General features: G+C 45.5%; 2 protein-coding genes across 4 annotated transcripts in view; one reads left to right on the top strand and one right to left on the bottom strand.

Moving 5' to 3' along the window:
• Positions 1-914: 914 nt before the first annotated feature.
• On the bottom strand, positions 915-4,523 carry SNRPC (small nuclear ribonucleoprotein polypeptide C). Of its 2 annotated transcripts, none has more exons than XM_031043506.2 (6): positions 4,374-4,522; positions 4,090-4,132; positions 3,569-3,677; positions 2,146-2,238; positions 1,470-1,574; positions 915-1,280 (listed from the first exon to the last, which is right to left on the bottom strand). In XM_031043506.2, the coding sequence occupies exons 1-6, from the start codon at positions 4,379-4,381 to the stop codon at positions 1,156-1,158; spliced, it is 483 nt and encodes a 160-aa protein (XP_030899366.1). In that variant the 5' UTR covers positions 4,382-4,522; the 3' UTR covers positions 915-1,155. The 2 variants fall into 2 exon arrangements, with proteins under 2 accessions (XP_030899366.1, XP_012982864.1); XM_013127410.3 differs by having other exon boundaries at positions 1,133-1,280; positions 2,146-2,235; positions 4,374-4,523.
• A 483-nt stretch (positions 4,524-5,006) lies between these two features.
• Positions 5,007-18,262, top strand: part of ILRUN (inflammation and lipid regulator with UBA-like and NBR1-like domains) — a 30,843-nt gene continuing 17,587 nt past the window's right edge. The window contains exon 1 of one of the 2 annotated variants that reach the window (XM_031043505.2): positions 5,007-5,266. In XM_031043505.2, coding sequence (XP_030899365.1) covers positions 5,109-5,266 — 158 coding nt within the window. In that variant the 5' untranslated portion in view covers positions 5,007-5,108. The remainder of the gene's footprint in view (positions 5,267-18,262) is intronic. The other variant, XM_005142824.4, reaches the window with a different exon arrangement.

Here is an 18,262-nt window from a genome sequence, read left to right as displayed (position 1 = left end):
AGGCAAATCCTCCTCACACTTCCATATGAGATTCAAATAAGTCAAGAATGAATTGGACAGTTCTGCAGGGTGATGCACATAACAACATGCACAGAACAGCCAGTTATGTCCACAGAATAAACTATCTTGATTCATGCAATCCTATCATAGAATCCCAGAGTGGTTTGGTTTAGAAAGGACCTTAAAGCTCATCCAGCTCCACTCCCCTGCCACAGGCAGAACAGCTTCTACTAACACAGTAACTTCTTCCTAGTATCACATGTAAATTCCCCCCGTTAGTTTAAAGCCATTCTCTCCTATCACTACTTGCCTTTATAAAAAGCACAGTTCATTTGGGTTTGTGCACCTGCATGATGTACAGTTCATCAAAACCCTTTTAATAAGACAACTGGGTTGGCCTGTGTCTTCAAGATCATGTCCCCTCCTGCTAAGGAGGGAGCAGAGTGTCAATAACTACTGACAGAACAGCTCCAGTAACATAATCCTATATGTCCACATGTATGTCCCATTAACAATAGAAATGCAGAAACACATGTGGCAGTATCAGAACAATTACTGTAAGAAGTGGCATTTTAACAGCAGCTCTTTGCTTCCCCCGTGGAGAATCAACATTTTACTTAATTCCCCCTATTTTGTCTCAGGAAGCCACTTAATGTTGCAGTCTCACCAGGCAGAGATACCAGCCTTGGGTCACTCTGGATTTTATTTTAAAACACAGGCACTTGTTTTGAAACAAGAATTCAAAATGCAGATGGCAACACAGCTCTGGAGGGGGGTGACATGGAAAAGAGACCACCTAAGAACTGAGGAGGTAAAAACAAGGGAAATTCTGCACAAGACAGGTAGAGAGGGAACAAAGAAAACCAACATCTCTCTGCCAGGCAGAAACACCACACACAGCAAGGCTCACATTCTCTACATGTAAACCAGCATCAATGCTTTATTGTCATGTTTTAAGATTCAAAAGGGGGGGAAGAGAACCAAAAAGCATCCGTCCAGTGTGCAACAGGATGTAGGCCAAACCACCTGCAAGCTGCAGCAACAGCACATGTCTTATACACGCTATTTTATTACAAAACCTTAGAGACAGAGGTCTGTAGTATTTTATCATACAGATCACAATATGAAAATGAAAAAGCAACTCCATATCCACCTCTATCTGTCTGGACGGGTCATTCCTGGCCTGGTTGGCACCATCATGGGTCTGGAGGGTGGTCTCATCATTGGGGGCCCTGGCATCATTGGCATGTGTCCACCCATTGGTGGCCTCATCCCTGGAGCTACAAGGGGAAAGAGAAGACATCAGAGAAGAGCTCTTGGGAGTAGCAGCTACCCAGTCATATCAATACATGTGCAGGTTGGCTCTGACATCTCTCTATTGCCCAGTTGGACAAAAAACACAACCCAAACACCCTGCAAAACCAGAGCACACAGTACCACAGCCAGGATTTACCTGTACCCAGACTTACCAGGTCCAACTGGCATCATTCCTGGTGGGGGTGGGCCCATCATTGGCATCATTGGTGGCCCACCCATATGAGGGGCCGGCATCATGCCGGGTCTCGGGGGGCCAGCTGAACAGATACACAGACCAGTTATACATGTGGCTACTTTCACATTCATCAACAACATGCAATATGAAGTAGTTTAACTTCACGGGACATTTTTGTAACTGAAGTGTCTTAGGCTGGTTTACAACTGCCTGCCATCATTTTCAGATCTAACTCTGACTTCAGGTGCCAAAAAGTGAACTGGAGGAAGAGTATGCAAGCTGTTACTGCCACCTTTGCATACCTAATGCAGGTGGCTACTGCTGCCAACAGCAGGACTCTACAGGAAGAGCTCAGCCATTAGCCAGCAGAAGCACAAAAGAACATTATCAATCCTATTCTATTTAAGAAGACAAAACAAAAACAAGGAGGCACATATTTCTATTAATGTACTTAACTAAAATACTCAAATAAGACAAAATAAAGCTTAAGACAGTTGCTGAAAGACTCCGACAAAACATTCACTTACATTTTGGTATTCACAAGCTCAAAACATCTTAGCTTGATTCCAAGCTAAAAGGACTTTTCTTTACAAGTCCAGGAAACAGGCAACAGCACAGCCAGCCCTGGCAAAACCTGTGCAGCTCAGACTTACGGATGCTGGGAGGAGGTGGTATCATGGCTCCTGCGGGAGGTGGTGCCGAGAACGGGGTAGGTGGGATTTTTCCTTGCTGGAAGGCAGCCGCTACATTGGGGGGGAAAAGAAAAGAAAAAGGGGGAAAGAAAGAATCCCAGGAGAAAAGCCAGTTACTAGGCTGAGGAAGCTCCTGCGCCAATCGTCCTCCGCATGCCACGCGGTCAGAGCATACTTCACGTCATGCTGCGTGCTCAGTTGTTCTAACTCTGGAACAAATCCCTGGTTTATGCTGCGGAAACACCTGATATTCTTGAAGACAATTATTACAGTAATTACTCCAGCTGAGACTAGACAGCTCCTTGATGGGTTTCACACACCTAACAGGAAGGCGGGTGCTACAAAAAAAATACATCTCGTGATTTTCAGCTGCGGCTTTCAACTGGAATCATTAAAGACAGGAAAATCCTAATTAGCAGTGACTTAAGTAGGTGACAAAAAGCAGGAAAGATATCTTATGTGAAAGGGAAAAGAAGAAATTCAAGACTGGAATTGACTAGAAGGAAGGCAAAAGATGTGAAATTGGGGAGAATGGGCACAAGGAATGAGGCTGCGCCAGGGAAGCGCAGACTGTGCATCAGGAAAAGGCTTTTGCTGAGGGTGGTCAGTCCCTGGAATGGGTTTCCCAGGGAAGGGGCTATGGTACCAAGCCTGCCAGAGTACAAGAAGCACCTGAAGGACACTCTTTAGTTGTATAGTTGTTTGGTAGCCTTGTGAGAAGCAGGAAGTTGATCTCAAAGATCCTTATGGGCCCCCTCCAACTGGGTCTCTGATTCTACAATCTAAATAAAGTTGCCATAAAGTTAACTTGGCAGCTGTATTCCTTCTTATGAAGAAAAGGACCATTATTCAGAGAACAAACAAAAACAAATGAACCCTATAAACTGACAGAAAAAACACTTCACACTTTATTTATATTCTTGCTTTTAACAGCAAGGGAGGGGAATCAATATCCCAAGGAACTGAGGGCAAGAAACTGTGTTTTAAAATAAAAAAGGGCAAGAGTCCACACATCTTAATGTTCATTTTCCTATCTTTTGGATTTCTTATTTGTGCTCTTTCTATAAATATGCTACTACCAAAGAGCAAAACCATGTTATGTGACCTTTCAGGACACTATTAGCAGCAGTAGGTAGTGTCTACTGCCCTCTCAACCACACTGAGGCAGTGCCTGCTCCCAGTGAGCCCTTGGGCTGAGCCTTTGGAGTCTTTGGTGGAAACCACACTCCAACAAGTTCAAAATTCAGATTTTAAGGGAAGTTTTTGCACACAACTCACAGAGCAAAGACTCACCACAAGAATCAGCACAGAAGAGAAGCAGCTAGAGGAACAACAGAGGAGATAAAGGGGATGCAATACGGGGTTCCAGAAAGATTGGCCTTACTTGTTTTGTCAATCAGGCTCTGAGCTTGCTCCTCCATCCATTTTTGATAGTAGTCTTTCACATTCTCTTTGTGTTTTCGGCCACTGCAGTGGGTTTTTCTCACGGAGGGCTGAGAAAGATCATATAAAGCTTACACAATAGTGACACAAAACCAAAATTTACTGGGAAATGTATAACTTTAAACATACACAATTCATTGGCTGGTTTTTGTGCCCAGACAGAGGATAGGCACTGTGCAAAAACTCTACGTATAAACTCTAAGCGTTGAAACTCCAATTTAAGTTAAAGAAGATGTTCTAACAGCCAACTGCATCCTGTTCACTCACTGCAGGACTCACAGGCAACCGTCACCATCGGCTGCCCCCAGATGTTGAAAGCTAGTGACACCAGTCTGGTTCTTTTTAGAAAAGACATAGGAAATAACACGGCAGACACCAGGTTACTTCAGGTAACCTTATATGAATTGTCTTTAAACGCTCTTGATACAGCAGAGCAGTTAACGCAGGTAATGCAGTGCTTACCGAGTCATGGGTGAGGTACGTATCGCAGTAATCACAATAAAACCTGAAACGGGAAAACTCGCTGTGAGGATTCAACCCCAACATCCCCCTCCGCCACGGCCCAGCCCGCACCCGCACCGCACTCCATGCTCCGCTCTTCACAGGCCTGAACCGGAGCCGAACCGGAACCGAACCGGAACCGAACCGGAACCGAACCGGAACGAACCGGAACCGAACCGGAACCGAACCGGAGCCACGGGGCTCCCCCCATTCCCGCCTGCCCCCTCAGGCCCCTCCGTGCTCACTTCGGCATGATGCCCCCCGCACCCCGCCAGGAAGTGACGTAATTACACAGCGACACCTTCCGTCGCTTGCCCTCCGGCGGCTGCGCAGAGCGGGGCGGGGCCGGGACCGAGCTGCCCGTAACGTGACGTCATAGCGGGGCCGTGCTGGGGCGGAGCTTGCCGGTGGCGCAGCGGGCACGCGTTAGAGCCCCGGGAGGGGGTGTTCGCACCGGGTGCGCCTGCGCAAACCGGCCCCTTTGGTGCCCCTGAGGCACCGGAGCCACCGGGCACGGAGCCACCGAGCGCGCCCCGCGGCGATGGAAATGGCGGGAAAAGCGTCATTGCGGGGGGTTCTTCTGGCGCCACGTGACGTCACAGAGCCCGCCCCCCGCGGGCTCATTTGCATACATAAACACTCCATATATGGACGTGAACGTCCCGCGCGCTCCCGTGACGCACGGCCCCGCCCCTGCCCTTGCGGCTCTCCTTCCGCCGGGGGGGGCCGGCGGGGCCGCGAGCGGGGTGACGCCACCGCGCCCGGGCGCCAGCGTGCTTGCGTCACAGACGCGTGCCCTAGCGTGAGGCGGAGCGGCGCTTGCGTAGTGCCGGGCAGCGGCTGGCGTCGCCCGCGCCCCCTCCTCCTTCCCCCCCAACCCCCCCGGCGTGCCCGCGCTCCCCTCTGGCCCCATGCGGCGCTGAGGCGGCGGCGGCGGCGGCAGCGGGGCGGCCCCGGGGCGGTGGGGCCCGCCGAGCGCCATGGAGGGCATGGACGTGGATCTGGACGCGGAGCTGATGCAGAAGTTCAGCTGCCTGGGCACCACCGACAAGGACGTGCTGATCGGCGAGTTCCAGCGGCTCCTCGGCTTCCAGCTCAGTCCCGCCGGCTGCGCCTTCTTCCTCGACATGACCAACTGGTGCGGCGGGCCGCGAGCGGGGTTGCGGGGGGCCTGAGGGGCGGCGGGGCCTCTGAGGGGAGCGGAGAGGCCGCCGGCCCTGAGGCGGCCGAGGGGAAGGGCGGCAGGGCCGCTCGCCCCGCGGGGGCTGTGAGGGGAGCCTTGGGAGGCCGCCGGCCGCCTCTGAGGGCGGCAGGGCCGGGTGTGGGGGGGTGAGCTGCCGTGAAGGAGGGAAGGCGGTGTTTAGTGCTGGGCCCCCGTTCTCCTCCCCTTTACTTCCCCTCCCCTTCCCTGGGGTCGGCGATGGCGGGGCAGACGGACGGCGGAGCCGGGGGTGTGTGTGTGGTGAGGAGGGAGCTATCATGGCAGCGCGGAAGAAGAGGTGGAGAGGAGCCGGACAGGAGTGAGGAGGAGCCCGGGTTCGCCTCCCCAGCAGCTCGGGGTTGTGATTTTGCCAGCTCCAGGAGCTCGTCGGTCAAAGGGCTGTGAAGCTGTTAAAGAGTGACTAATTGATAGGAAGAGGAGCACATGATCCCAGAAACTCTTCAAGGGCGCTTTCCTTGAGGAGCGGGAGGATGAGCTGAATCCAGGGGTGGTTTGTGGTGCCCTGAACACCAGAGCAGGCTTTGGAAGGAGAAAAAACCGAGGTTTAAAGGCTCTGTGGAAGTCTTAAAACTTCCATGGTCAGGAACTTCTCTTGTCAGGAAAGTTAGCTAGGTGTTTGGAAGAAAGTTAGCATCTGTTTGCAGACCGGGGTTCTCTAAATACTCTGGCTTTTGTTGCGTATTTTGCGTCTGTATAGGCTCTGTTACTGCCCTAGGAAATAGAAAAAGCAGGTACAAGTTATCAGGGAAGCTGCAGCACCAGGAAAAACGTTGGAAATAGGCAGTATATAATGGTGAAGAACGGAAGCTGCGAGTATGAGTAGTGCGGTGAGCCCAGTGATACAATGTCGTGAACGTGCCACTGTCTGAATTGTGGGGTCTGACTTGTTATTGCACTTACATCTTTTAAACCATTTCTAATAGCATTGATGTCGTGTAGGTTCGGGTATTGTTAACAGAGATTGCTTAGTTAAGTTGTAGTTACTGTTTTTTTCTCAGTGGTATAACATCAAACCCCCAGAAAGCACAGGTTTGCGACTTGAATTCCAAGCGAAGGTCTTGATATCAACAGTTGGGGGAAAGAACTTGTGTGGAGTTGTTGAACTAATAAATAGTAAGAAGACTCTTTACATTTTTCCTTTCATCTTTTCCTCCTTCTGCAGTTCTCTATTGAATTATTATATTGGCAAATCTGCATCTGCAGAGGGAGTAAGGGAATAGTAAATAATACTGTGTGCATTGTAATACAGTGCAAAAGAAGGTCTCTCTCGAGGAGCTCAGGAGTTTGGTTTGGAGAAGTAGCTCTCAACAGAGGATGCTTCATGCATGTGTGTGGATGAGAAGAACAAAATTCCCAGCACTGCAGTGTAATACTGGGTTTTTTTCTGTAATGTTCTGGGGGGCAGCAGAAAGCAGAGCTGAACCTGAAAATTACTTGTGAAGATAATGTGTATAATTGTATTATTCCTGGTTTGTGCTGAAGAAGCTCTTTCAGGAGTATTCACTCTCATTTTGCAGTGGCAGCATGTCAGTTACGGTCTTACAACCACTGGCTTTTTAGTTACAGCTGAAGAAAATCTGAAGTGATCAAACTGGCTTTAATTTCCCAACTTCAGCGGGTGGTTTGGTTCTGAAATCACACGTTTTCAGGTATTTAAGTTGATAAGCCTTGTAGATGAATGGGGGTGTGTAAAAAGAAAGTCTGTTAAATTGGTGTAATGTAGACAAGAGTAGATGAAAATTAGTGTTGGCTTGAGACTGATTACTCCTAGAGGGGGCTTAAAGCCTGTGAGAGTTTAACCTTTGAGCAGCAGGGAGCAGGGCTGGGTATGCTGACAGGTGCTGCTCCGCTTGCTCATGTGTTCTTGCCAGGGTGCTGCTTTCCTGACCTGTGGTATGGTTTGTTGTGCCCGGGTTTGTACAACTCTGCTAGTGTGTTTCTATTCAGTTCTCCCCCTCCCACCTCTTCATGTTTGCCTGAATGGACTAACCCTCTGGGTCATTATAAAAAGGTGCAATGAAGACAAGTTTTCCTTTTCTAGAAACACCTTTACCGTGTTGGGGGACCCTGTGTAATCCATGCTGCCCCAGGTGATGTTAACTAATGGCCTATTAGGTTTGGGTTTTGTGGCCTAGAATTAGAGTTGGAATCTTGTATCACTGTTCTGTTCTGCCAAATAATTGTCTCAATGAGACTGTCAGGTTGTTGGAAAGGGACTTTAGACAAAGGACAGGACAATGGGGAATGGCTTTAACCTGCCCGAGGGGAGACTGAGCTGAGCTCTTAGGCAGAAGCTCTTCCTTGTGAGGGTGCTGAGGCGCTGGCACAGGGTGCCCAGAGAAGCTGTGGCTGCCCCATCCCTGGCAGTGCTCAAGGCCAGGTTGGACACAGGGGCTTGGAGCAGCTGCTCCAGTGGAAGGGGTCCCTGCCTGTGGCAGGGGTTGGAACTGGGTGAGCTTTAAGGTCCCTTCCAACACAAACCATTCTATGATCCTGTGAAGTCAGTTTTCCTTTTGTTAAAGGCATGGCACTTTCCTGCAGCAATGATCCCTTCACCCTCTTTCCGCATCAGGATTAATGTTCATCTGCAGGAAATGGTGAGGGAGCTCACAGCAGGGGCAAGAGAAGTGCACTTACTTGGTAGATAGGGTTCTTTTTAGCCATGTCCAGGTACTGGTTAATTAACAGAGCCATAAATAATTCTCACTAGAGGTTTTTTACAAGTGTGGCAAGCTGCTCTTTGGCAGGAATTATGTAGTCTCCAGACTTGAAGTTACTTCCTTGTTGCATGCCTGTCACATCCAATGTAGTAAATAATCTGAGCTGTAATGTGTTTTGGAATAATATTTCCAATAGTATCCTTAGTAATTGTGTTTATTTAACGAGCATTTGCACTTTAATATTCCTGCTGGAATAGTGGAATTAAGATAGCTCCTTCAGCCAATTTGGGGGGAAAAAACAGAGGTTGATTGTAGAGCAATAGACATATTTGTCAGTAGCCTTGAAAAGTCTGCCCATTGCCCTTGTTCACCTGCGGTTGCTCAATGTGCTTTCCAAGTTCTGGCAGATTTAGGACCCTACTAAAGAGCTGCCAACTGGTTTTATTAACAGTATTGCAAAAATGCTTCAGGTAGGACCTCAGTTTGAGACTGTTCCTTGATCTTCAAGAAATGCAAGTTAAACACTTGGGCTTGTTTTTTTCCCCTGTTGTTCATTAAACACTTTTCCTAGAGTTCTGCTTCTTTTTAATGGCACCTTGAGTTCTGTTTGTAGGCTGTTATAACTTCTTAGCTTTCTTTGCCCTTTCTAAGAGCACGGGCTGTTCATGCTTTAATGGCTGCCCCCATTGTCCTTTACTATTTATTTACTTATCTTTCATTAGAAGTTGTGAGGCTTTAGAGAGAGAGGTTGAGCTTTCATGTTTTGGCCTAAAACCAAAAGTGAACTTCTCCAAAAGATGCTTTGGCACCAAGACACTTATGCCCTTGGGAGGCAAACCCAAGCAGCATAGTTGGGAGGACATGTTGCTGCCATTGCATCTGGGATAAAATTCCGCTTCCATTAAATGGTATGTTTAATTAACTCTGCCTGTTCCTTTCCTCCCTCTAGATGTTAGGCCATGCAAGAGTTTGCACACTGCAGCACATCCAGCCCAGCAGGTTTGAGGGAAGGGGCTCTGAAGAGTGTTTTGTGGTAAAGTTCCACCTGTTGACCACAGCTTCTCAGTGTTATGTGATAGCATGGCCAGGAACTCATCTGAACTTTAGTCTGGACTCAGGTTACCAACCTAAGAAACTCCTATTGAAAGCCCTTTGTTGGGAATGTTTTAAAAATACAGATTGTTTAGGACAGACACTTGGTGCTGAATGAGTCTATGCCAAAATACTTCCTCACAGGCTTCCTAACACAGCACTGGTTGTAGGTCGCTGGATAGATGGTGCAAGGGCAGAACAGGCTTCCTGAAAACACTTGCAAAACAGAGTTTCTGGAGCTCAGGCCCAGCCCTGACTGGTTTTGAGCTGTGTGAACTGGTGTAAATGCAAGCGCAGAAGAAACTCTGCACAGAATGTGCATTTTATTTTTGTTGACACTCAGTTAAAGCTTATTTCGTGAAAGTCATCAGATTCCTTTAAAACCAGTCTGGAAATTGTATTCTGACAAGGAAGAGGGGTTATTTTCCTTATTTTCAGCTGGGGAGTACAGTAGCTTAGAGGGAGAGAGACTGCAGCATGGGGCTTGATGTGTTCTTCTGTGAGAAAGTGAATTAATATGATTTCAAGTAGCTAGTGGTGCTGGATTTAAAATCCAGGTTTCAGCATAGTTGGCTGTGAAGGGATTCTTAGTTTGTAGATCTATTTCAGTAATTTACATGTAAATATTTCTTTACATTCTCTTTTGTTTAGAAAGCTGAGATTTTAGTAGTCTGCTAGGTGTGATATTTAATAGAAATGTGTCACATAATGAAGGTTTCCAAGGGGGGAAAGAGAGGGGCATCTTGTTGCATTTTTTGATCTAGCTCTCTGGTGAGAGGTCATTATTTATAAGATCAGAGCTCTTCTGGAGGTCCTCAGTTTTTTCATGCATTTAGAAGACTCTGCAGATACATCATGGTTTAACTGCATATTCACAAGTTTATATCTGAAAATATGTCAGAGATCTGCTGTAAGACCTCTTTCTATATTGTGTAAGGTATAGGGCATTTGTGTATATAGAAATGAGAGGGGCTAAGGTGAGATGGGGAGTAGTTAGTGGTGAATAGTGATTTTTACATTAGGAATCTGCAATTTTGGAGTGTAGCAAGGAAAATACATCCAACACTTGTGTGTGTGCTTTATTGCTCTTGGAGAACAGACAGAATATTATTAACAAAACTCAGCTGCCTTATAAATACCTGGGTTTATCCCGGGGGGGGGGGGGGGGGGGGGGGGGGGGCAGGCTGCTTGAAATCTTTATATCAGATGAAGCCCCTATATTGCCCAGAAGTGGATGTACGTGACTGAGATTCTAAAGACATGTTTTAGCTTATAGGTTATTTTAATTTCTTTGACTTTAAGGGTTTGTTTTGCCTTCTAGCAAGGATTATAGGATGCTACTTGAAGTAAAACTTTGGTCTGTTGGTGAAAGAATATCCAGTTACACTTGATATCAGTACTGGAGTATGGGTGCTATATAATTACTTGAAGTATATTTAAGTAAGACAGAATTTGACACAACAGTCTTGGATTAATGAATTCACGTGCCTATGATGCATTTCCCACAGTGGGTAAGACTGGTTCCTGGTCTTGATTTGTAACCTTGCAGGTGTTTGCAGAGCTGCCATTTAAAAGGGAAAAAAAAAGCATGCAGATGTCCTCCATTAACAGCTTTTATGGACTGCTTTTGAAAAGAAGCTCTCCAAGTGTGTGTCAGGAAGAGCCTGGGTTTGAAATGTTCCTTCTCAGTTCAGACACATTCAGGTTAGCATGTGATAGGTAAAGCATAGGACCAGTGTGAGGGAAGGCAGTTGTTTCTCAATTAAGGTTGGACTGGATGATCCTTGAGGTCCCTTCCAGCCTGATTGCACCTCACATATGATTTGATGATTCTTCACCTCAATGCCCTTGACCTTCCTGCACTTTCTATATTGAGAGGGTTTGCTGATGCAATATACCAGGCATCCTATGGAATGGTATTGTTCCAGTCTTCAAGTAGTTGTGCGTTATGTTTCAAAAATGTACGGAAAAAGCACAGATAAAAGGCAAATATGGGGACATGCAAAGTGAGACTGTGCAGCTGTAAAGTTTTAAGCATAACCTGTCAGGGTATGAATATTGAAGTGGAATGTGGGGCCTTACTTGCACCATGAAACCTTTGATTGTGGGGTTGTATCAAAAGCCGGTTTGACTGATGGCATTGTAGCTCTACAGTGTGGTTGTTCTGGTAGACTGGGTTCACTACAGCTAACTGCTGCCATTAAAATGGCTGCATTCTTATTGCAGCCCTTACTTAAACACTAGCAACCCCCAAATAATTTAGTCGATATCTTAGATGAAAATAGCTTTTATATAATTCTGCAGATGAAATCGATTCCTTGGGCTATGGAATGTAAACTCTTCTTTCATGTCAATGTTTGCATGGTTGGATTTGCCACGGAAGTGATCATGTCATTGTAAGCAAGGAGCTGTGGTGTGCGTCTTTACCTTAGAGAAGTCCAGCAGTTCCTGCCGGCCACCTCTGTTTACTCTTCATCTCAGTCTGTGGGACTCTGTGACTTCAGAGGAGAACTTCCCCACTCCAGCTTAGTTTTAACACACCTTTCCTTTTGAAAGAACAGTGGGGGGGAATCCTTGTGTCATGGAGGAGGCAGGAAACCTGAGACCTGATCTTCCAAGTCAGTCCTTCTCCTTCCCTGGAAACTTCTTTGGCTCAGCTCAGTACTCATCTAGGCATCTATTAGGGAAGTGACAACAGTGGCTGGGAAGTCATGTTATTTTGCTTCTCTTCCTCCTGAATTAGGTGACAAAACAAGAGGGTCTTATGTTCTTTATGGCTTTATGTGTCTCTGTACATGGGAAAGTTGATCTTTTTTCTTTTTTTTTTTTTTTTTAGAAAATTTAGATCTTAATGTGACTCTTGAGATAAATATTTCTAGTTGATGACCAGTTAAATTCAATCTTATGAGAAGGGTAAAGCACTTGGTTTAAAACATCATTTGGGTTTTGAATTAGGTAGAAGGAAAGAGAGAAGAGGATTTAAACTTAATAACATTCTTACTCCAAAACAATCGATGAACTGATGTCCTTACAGGTAGAAAAGACACTGTAGAAACAGGTTTAGTAGTTCTTGAGGTGCTGTTTCCAGAATGTCAGAACAGGCCAGCAGTGCCTGAGCTATGGCTACTGCAGAGCACTGTATGTGGGGTATCTGCAGCCTATGCTGGGGGGTAGAAAATGGGGTTTAAACTGTTAAATCTGTTGTTGTTAACTGAAAGCATAGTGGATGTCTCTTACTACATTATATAGTCATATTACTTGTAAGTAAAGGTATATAATATATATATAACTAATGTAGACTCTTGCATCTCTAGTGTCCACAACTGTCTCCTGATGCTACTAAAAATAACAAAATTATGGAATTAAACAACTAGAAAACAGTTTTTTGGCCAGCTTTCACCTAATGCCTTAAAACCCCCGTAACAACCCAGTGATTTGACCAGGTTATTTTGACTGAAATTTAGACTTCAAATATATTGTCTTTTAACCATGGAGCACACTGTAATTGTGCTACGCTCCAAGTTACAAAACGCTTAATAAAGTGATGCACGTGAAATGGGAATGTCAGCAGACAACTGGAACAGAAGGAATTGGGTCCAGTATTATTTTAGTCCAGCTAGACTGCCTTACATGCTTGAACTTGTTCTCAGACAGTTTCTGTAGCTTAATCCCCCTTTATTTTAACGCATACAATTATAGATTGGTGACATAGTTTATTCTGAGGAATTAACAGTTGCAGAATCTGGAGTCCTGGCAGCTCTTGGTTACTTTCCATGGGAAGAGCTGCTGCCTGTGTTCGATGGCAGCAAGCAGAGAGCATCTCCTGCTGTGACATTCTCAACATATTTCACCCCACATTTAAAGCTCCTGACCACCTGCTTTAGGAGGGTTCAGCTGCTGGGTATGGCTGCGCAGACTTGTGCTCATGGCTGTGTCCTACTGATTCTGTCCTGAGATCGCTTGCTGTTGTTTGGCCAAGTGCAGGCACTGTGATAACAGTCAACTGCTGGGGGGTGTGCCTGCATGTGTAGAAAAGCCTGCTTAAGGAAAGTAATTTCCTTTGGTGGTTTTGGGGTGTGCTGAAAATGGTGTCTCTCTTCGGTGGCCTCTCCATCTCTTTGCTTGTGCAGCCCCTGCAAAGAACACAGTATTGCTTCTGGTCACAGCAGGTTTCTGTTGTCTTCCTGGAACATCCCACTTGTGTTTGGAACTGGCTGTTTTCAGCTAAGACAATGAAATGTTTTTCTCTGGCTTCATGTGAGAAAATACAATAAGCTTTGAATTAGCCAGCTTTCCCCCCAGCCTTTAGCTGTGTAAGTTTAGCTTAAAGCTTTAAACTTCCCTCAGTGACAGGTGATCCCTTTTGGATCACCTAACATCATCTGAGGTAGTTTCCTAACCTCATGGTTTAGCATAAAAGAGGTCAAGAATGAAGGTAACTGATAGCACGTTTTGCGTTTTAAAATGATGTCTGTTGAAAGCTGTTCACTCATTAAAATTCCCGTCCTTCAAAACATCTTGAGACTTTCCACTTAATTGCCATGTGTCACCTCTACTGAAAAATGTTTGAATTGAAAACTCCAGGTAAAAGTGCTTCCCTGTGGTGTAACAGAGTACATCTCTTCCACCTCTTTCAGCTTTCTCGAAGGCTTTGAAGGAGGCGTCTCCTGTTTGAGGAGCAGTAGGGTAGCAGGTTGAGGGGTCCCAGCCCATAGTGTTATCAATGCAGTTCCCTAATAGCTGAGGTGAATAAAATCCAACTTAGATACTAGAGACTAAGAGGCCAAAAGAGTGGATTTAGGATTGTCTCATTTGGATGTTCTCCATGTGCGTTTCTAGTCTCTTCCACCTCCTTCATGTAGAGATATTCCATTATTTAGGAGTGAGAAATTATCCCTCTGCTGCACTATTTCTTTTGTACATTTCTGTCTGGTTTTAACAATAGACACCTTATGAGTATTACCGTGGTTACATACTGCATTTGGAGAACAAGAGAAAGGTTTGTAAAGGTTGAGAATTCAGTTACGGAAAGAGCACACGGTGTTCTACCTAACATTATGTTCTTGAGATTTGATTGTACTTTTTCTATTGCTGCTCAGGCTTTGCATTGCGTTTTTCCAGGAGGTTTAACACCTGGGGTGCTTTTCTCAGGTAAAATATTGCACCACATGTGAGTGCTGAGGACATACACTGCAGCTGGGGCCCTGCCTGGCTTTCCCCCACCTCCACAGGGAGAGAGAAGTGTAACTTGGCGTTCACATCTTTACAGTTGCTCTGCACAACAAAGTGACTGACTCCATTTATCAGACTGCTTTCTACTTGACCTAATAAATGTCCTTTACTTACCGTCTGTATGTGATCTAAGGGCTACATCCTGTGTGAAACTCTAAATGAAAGCCTAACTCAGTATTGGAGTCCAGCCTGATTGTTCTGACAGGTCAGGGCAATGTTACTGGAGATAGGTGCTGTAGGAATGGGCAGGAGTTAGTAAGGGCAAAATCTGCATGCTTAACCTGTAATGTGGTTGGAATTTTGACTCACAAAAATCTTTGGCTCTTTCATTAAAGAATTTGACAGTGAATGAAAACTCACAGATTCCTATAGCTTAGTTCAAATTTTCTGGTTCAAGTTGTTGCTTTCTACTGTATATGTTATTTTGGAGAGGAATTCTGTGTCATCACATACATTGGACAACCTGCACATTATAAGGGGTTTTTGTTTCTTGAGTTCAGACCTTTGAACTGCTGTATTGAAAACAAACCCCAAATACGGTTCCTTGTGTAAGGAGCACCAGAGGGGTGGTGAAGCAGCCAGTGAGGAGGTTACAGCCCCTCCAGCTCCCTTTCCCTCTACCTATATTGAGAGTATCTGTTTGGCAGGACTCTGATGTCGCTTGTCTCATGTGTATGTATTGCTTTCCATCCAAGATGTTCAACTTCTATATGTTGAAAGAGTCACATGTTTTATTGGTGACAGAAGGATTAGGGCTTGTGCATCTGCCTAGCTTTGCATCAGGCCGAGGTGAGTAAACCTCAGTGCTTCAGTTTCTTCTAAAAAGGAATCTGATTTCATGAATAAAAAATATTTCCAATTACCTGTATATTGCTTTTTGTTTGCACAACAGTTGGGTTGTATAAAGAGGCTCTGGTTTGTCAACTGGTTTGGAAGAGTTTCTTATATATTTTAATACTTAGTGGTGACCCAGTTAATCCCGAGTAATTACTATCTAAATATATTGGCTTAACATAAGAAAAGGCTGCTTGGAAAAACGCTGGGAAAGGAAAGAATGTCTCTTTGCAAACGCTTAAGAGTTGTTAAGGGAGTCTCCAGAGCTATTAGCAGAGAAGGTTTTAACTTCACTATTTTGAATTTAGCTCCTGAGGCTTGAAACAAAGCAGCAGAGTGAAGGAATTGATCTGAAAAGGAACTGAAAGAGAATGTTTTCTCTAGCTTTGGGATAATCTTTTTGGAAAAGCACTTGACACGGCTGCATCATGGGATGCCCTTGGAGAGCAAGGAGTGGGATACCCACAGTTAGACTGGATCTGGTTGCTCAAATGGAGCTATAACATTTATTTCCTGCCTTCTCCCCTCTCTTTCCAGACTCTTGCTCTTGGGACTGGAATTGAGCACTGTGTTGGTTTTGAATAGGCTCAGTGACTTCTGATTGCAGGCATTTCTCAGGAGTTTGAGCTTAAATCCTGTCAGACCTGCTCTGTCAGTATGGCAGAGCTGCAGAGTGCTGCAGTCCAGGACTGCTCTGAAAGGGGAAAAATGGCTTAATTTAGGGAAGGTAAGGAGGGCTGACACCTGAAGGGCTGTGTTAGCAGATGTACGGCCATCCCTGTAATTAGGAGAGATCAGTCATGTAAATTACACTGGCTGGATTTGGCGTGCTCACTCTGAGTTTCAGAGTTGCTTGGTTTACAATAGTAATTCATCGCATGTGGCAGAGAGCAGAAAGGTAGTGTGGTGCAAGTCACACCGAGGAGGACTAAAAGAAAGTGAGCGTGGATGTGTAAGCAGAAGCCTTTCGATTATAATCCTCTCCTCTCAGAGATCTAGCACTTTGCTCCTGTCCCCGTGCTGTCTGCAGTTGGTGCTGTGCAGTCACAGCTGGGGCACCAGGGTAAAGGCCTAAGAAATAAATTATATATATATATATTTTTAAAAGAGAGACAATTTTCAGGGTACTGAGTGTGACCTTGAAGCATCTCTATGGTGAATGCTTGTATTTGCTTGTAAACTCCACTAATGTGGTGCCTTTAGCAGGAAGGCAGTGGCAGGGGGTACTACTTAACCTGCAAATGAGCAGGTTGCAAATAGTTTGCCTCTGCAAATGGCACTCATTTTCCTCAAGCCAAGTACTATCAAACTGATACTTGGGGAGGCTGGGATAAGGGGAGGGATAGGAGCACTGTCTCTTGCAAAGAGTGGAAACAAAGCTCCAAGTGATGTGTTGCTGGCTTTGCTAATTGTGGCAGTGTGGTGCCATACAGCCTCTCAGTGGCTGTCTCTTAGGGTTGGCTGTGTCAAAGAACATGAACTTAAGGCATATTTGCTTTGTCATCATGACTTGCTGCTTTCAATTTCTCTTTAGTTTCTGGAAGCTTCTTTTTAATTCTCTATTGGGAAGGCCAAGGTACATCTGAACATAAAAAAGCCTCTCCCCAGAGAAAACCCACCGCATGTTGATCCAGAGTGGTGGGAACAGGAGGATGGGTTTGTGAATATCTGATCACAGAAGGGTAGCAGATCCTGGTTTTCAGCATGTGTTCCTCTTTAGTTAGTTTTTAACTAGATGCTGCAGAGGACTAGAGCTGTTTCCCAATGGCAAAGCAAGCAATGAAATATGACACAGGGAGGGGAAGAGGTTTGGCACAGGGCCTGTGTGCACAAATAGCCCACTACCTTTTGAAGTGTATTTGCAGCCAAGCAAACAGTGCAGGCTGCCTTACAAAGACTTACAGTGGAAATCTTCCTCTTGGAACCTTCATTTTTTTTTCCCCTCTCATGTCAATAAAATGTCATTACTACTGATTCCAGAATCATAGCTCAGAAGATGTTGTGATATGTCTGAAAATACCTTTATGTAGTAGTGGATTAGGAAGAGAAAGAGCTGTATTGCTGTCTTTGGTAGCTCTTGGAATGCCTTTTGCCTTGTCTTGCTGTAATAGAGGATGACACCCCAGTGAAACTTAAACTCTCGATCATAGTGTTTGCTGGTTGAGCAAACAGGAGTCTTTTGGCACAGCCCTGTTGGGAGTTATGTAAATCTTGTGCAGTGTACAAGCAACAGGCGGCTGGTGACATAAAACTGAGCATTTGTCTCTATTTACTAGCTAATGTGACATGCACCCTTCCTGCAGCATTTGCCCGAGCTGGTTGTGTTAAATATAGCCCTGACGCTCCTAAGGAGAAAAATGGCTCAAGCTGAATAATGGTTTCTGGTCTGAAATTCATTGTTCTAAACATAAAAGAGCCACCCTGTAAGATTTCTGTCTCCCTTTCATATCAGTCTGCTCTGCGGTGATGATGAAAGGTCTCGGCATAAGGCTTAGTTTGCTGAATTTGCCAATCAGTTGCTGTGGCCACATTGTACAGGATATTCCTCCAGTGCCTCCTAATGCTTTGGCTGGGCGCTGGGAGACTTTAGCAGGATGTCAGGAACTCCTGTGGTTAATACAGCGTCATTATCTTGTGTCACTCTGATGGATCACCCAACTGGTACGTGTGTTGTTTAGGTTCTCTCCCACGTGCCTCTATAGCAGAACTGCCTAACTGGGCTATTGCCCTCTCTGCCCCAAGCTCCAGTGCTATTAGCTACTACACTATCAGTTCCCTGTGACAAGGAAGCAGTGATACTTCACCCATGCAGTTCTGATTTTATTCCCCTCCCTCACTGAACCACTGTAGAGACTGAACAGGAGGCAGTTTCTTTGCTGTTTTGAGTCTCTTTCCAGCTGGCAAGCACTCCAAAAAGCCCTTTGTTTGCTCTTTCTTAGGGTCACACTGCAAATGTTTCTCTTGCTTTCACCTTGGCTTTCTGGCTTTGATTTATACATGTGACACCCTGCCACACAATGCAAACCTTCAATATAGCACTGCACCTATCTAGTGCAGCTTCTGACTAATCTTCTGCATGGTTTGGATTAGGTGG

Source organism: Melopsittacus undulatus, chromosome 16 (genome assembly GCF_012275295.1).
Source record: "Melopsittacus undulatus isolate bMelUnd1 chromosome 16, bMelUnd1.mat.Z, whole genome shotgun sequence".
Lineage (NCBI taxonomy): Eukaryota > Metazoa > Chordata > Aves > Psittaciformes > Psittaculidae > Melopsittacus > Melopsittacus undulatus.
Note: the sequence above shows the minus strand (reverse complement) of the source record. Positions and strands in the feature narration are given on the sequence as shown.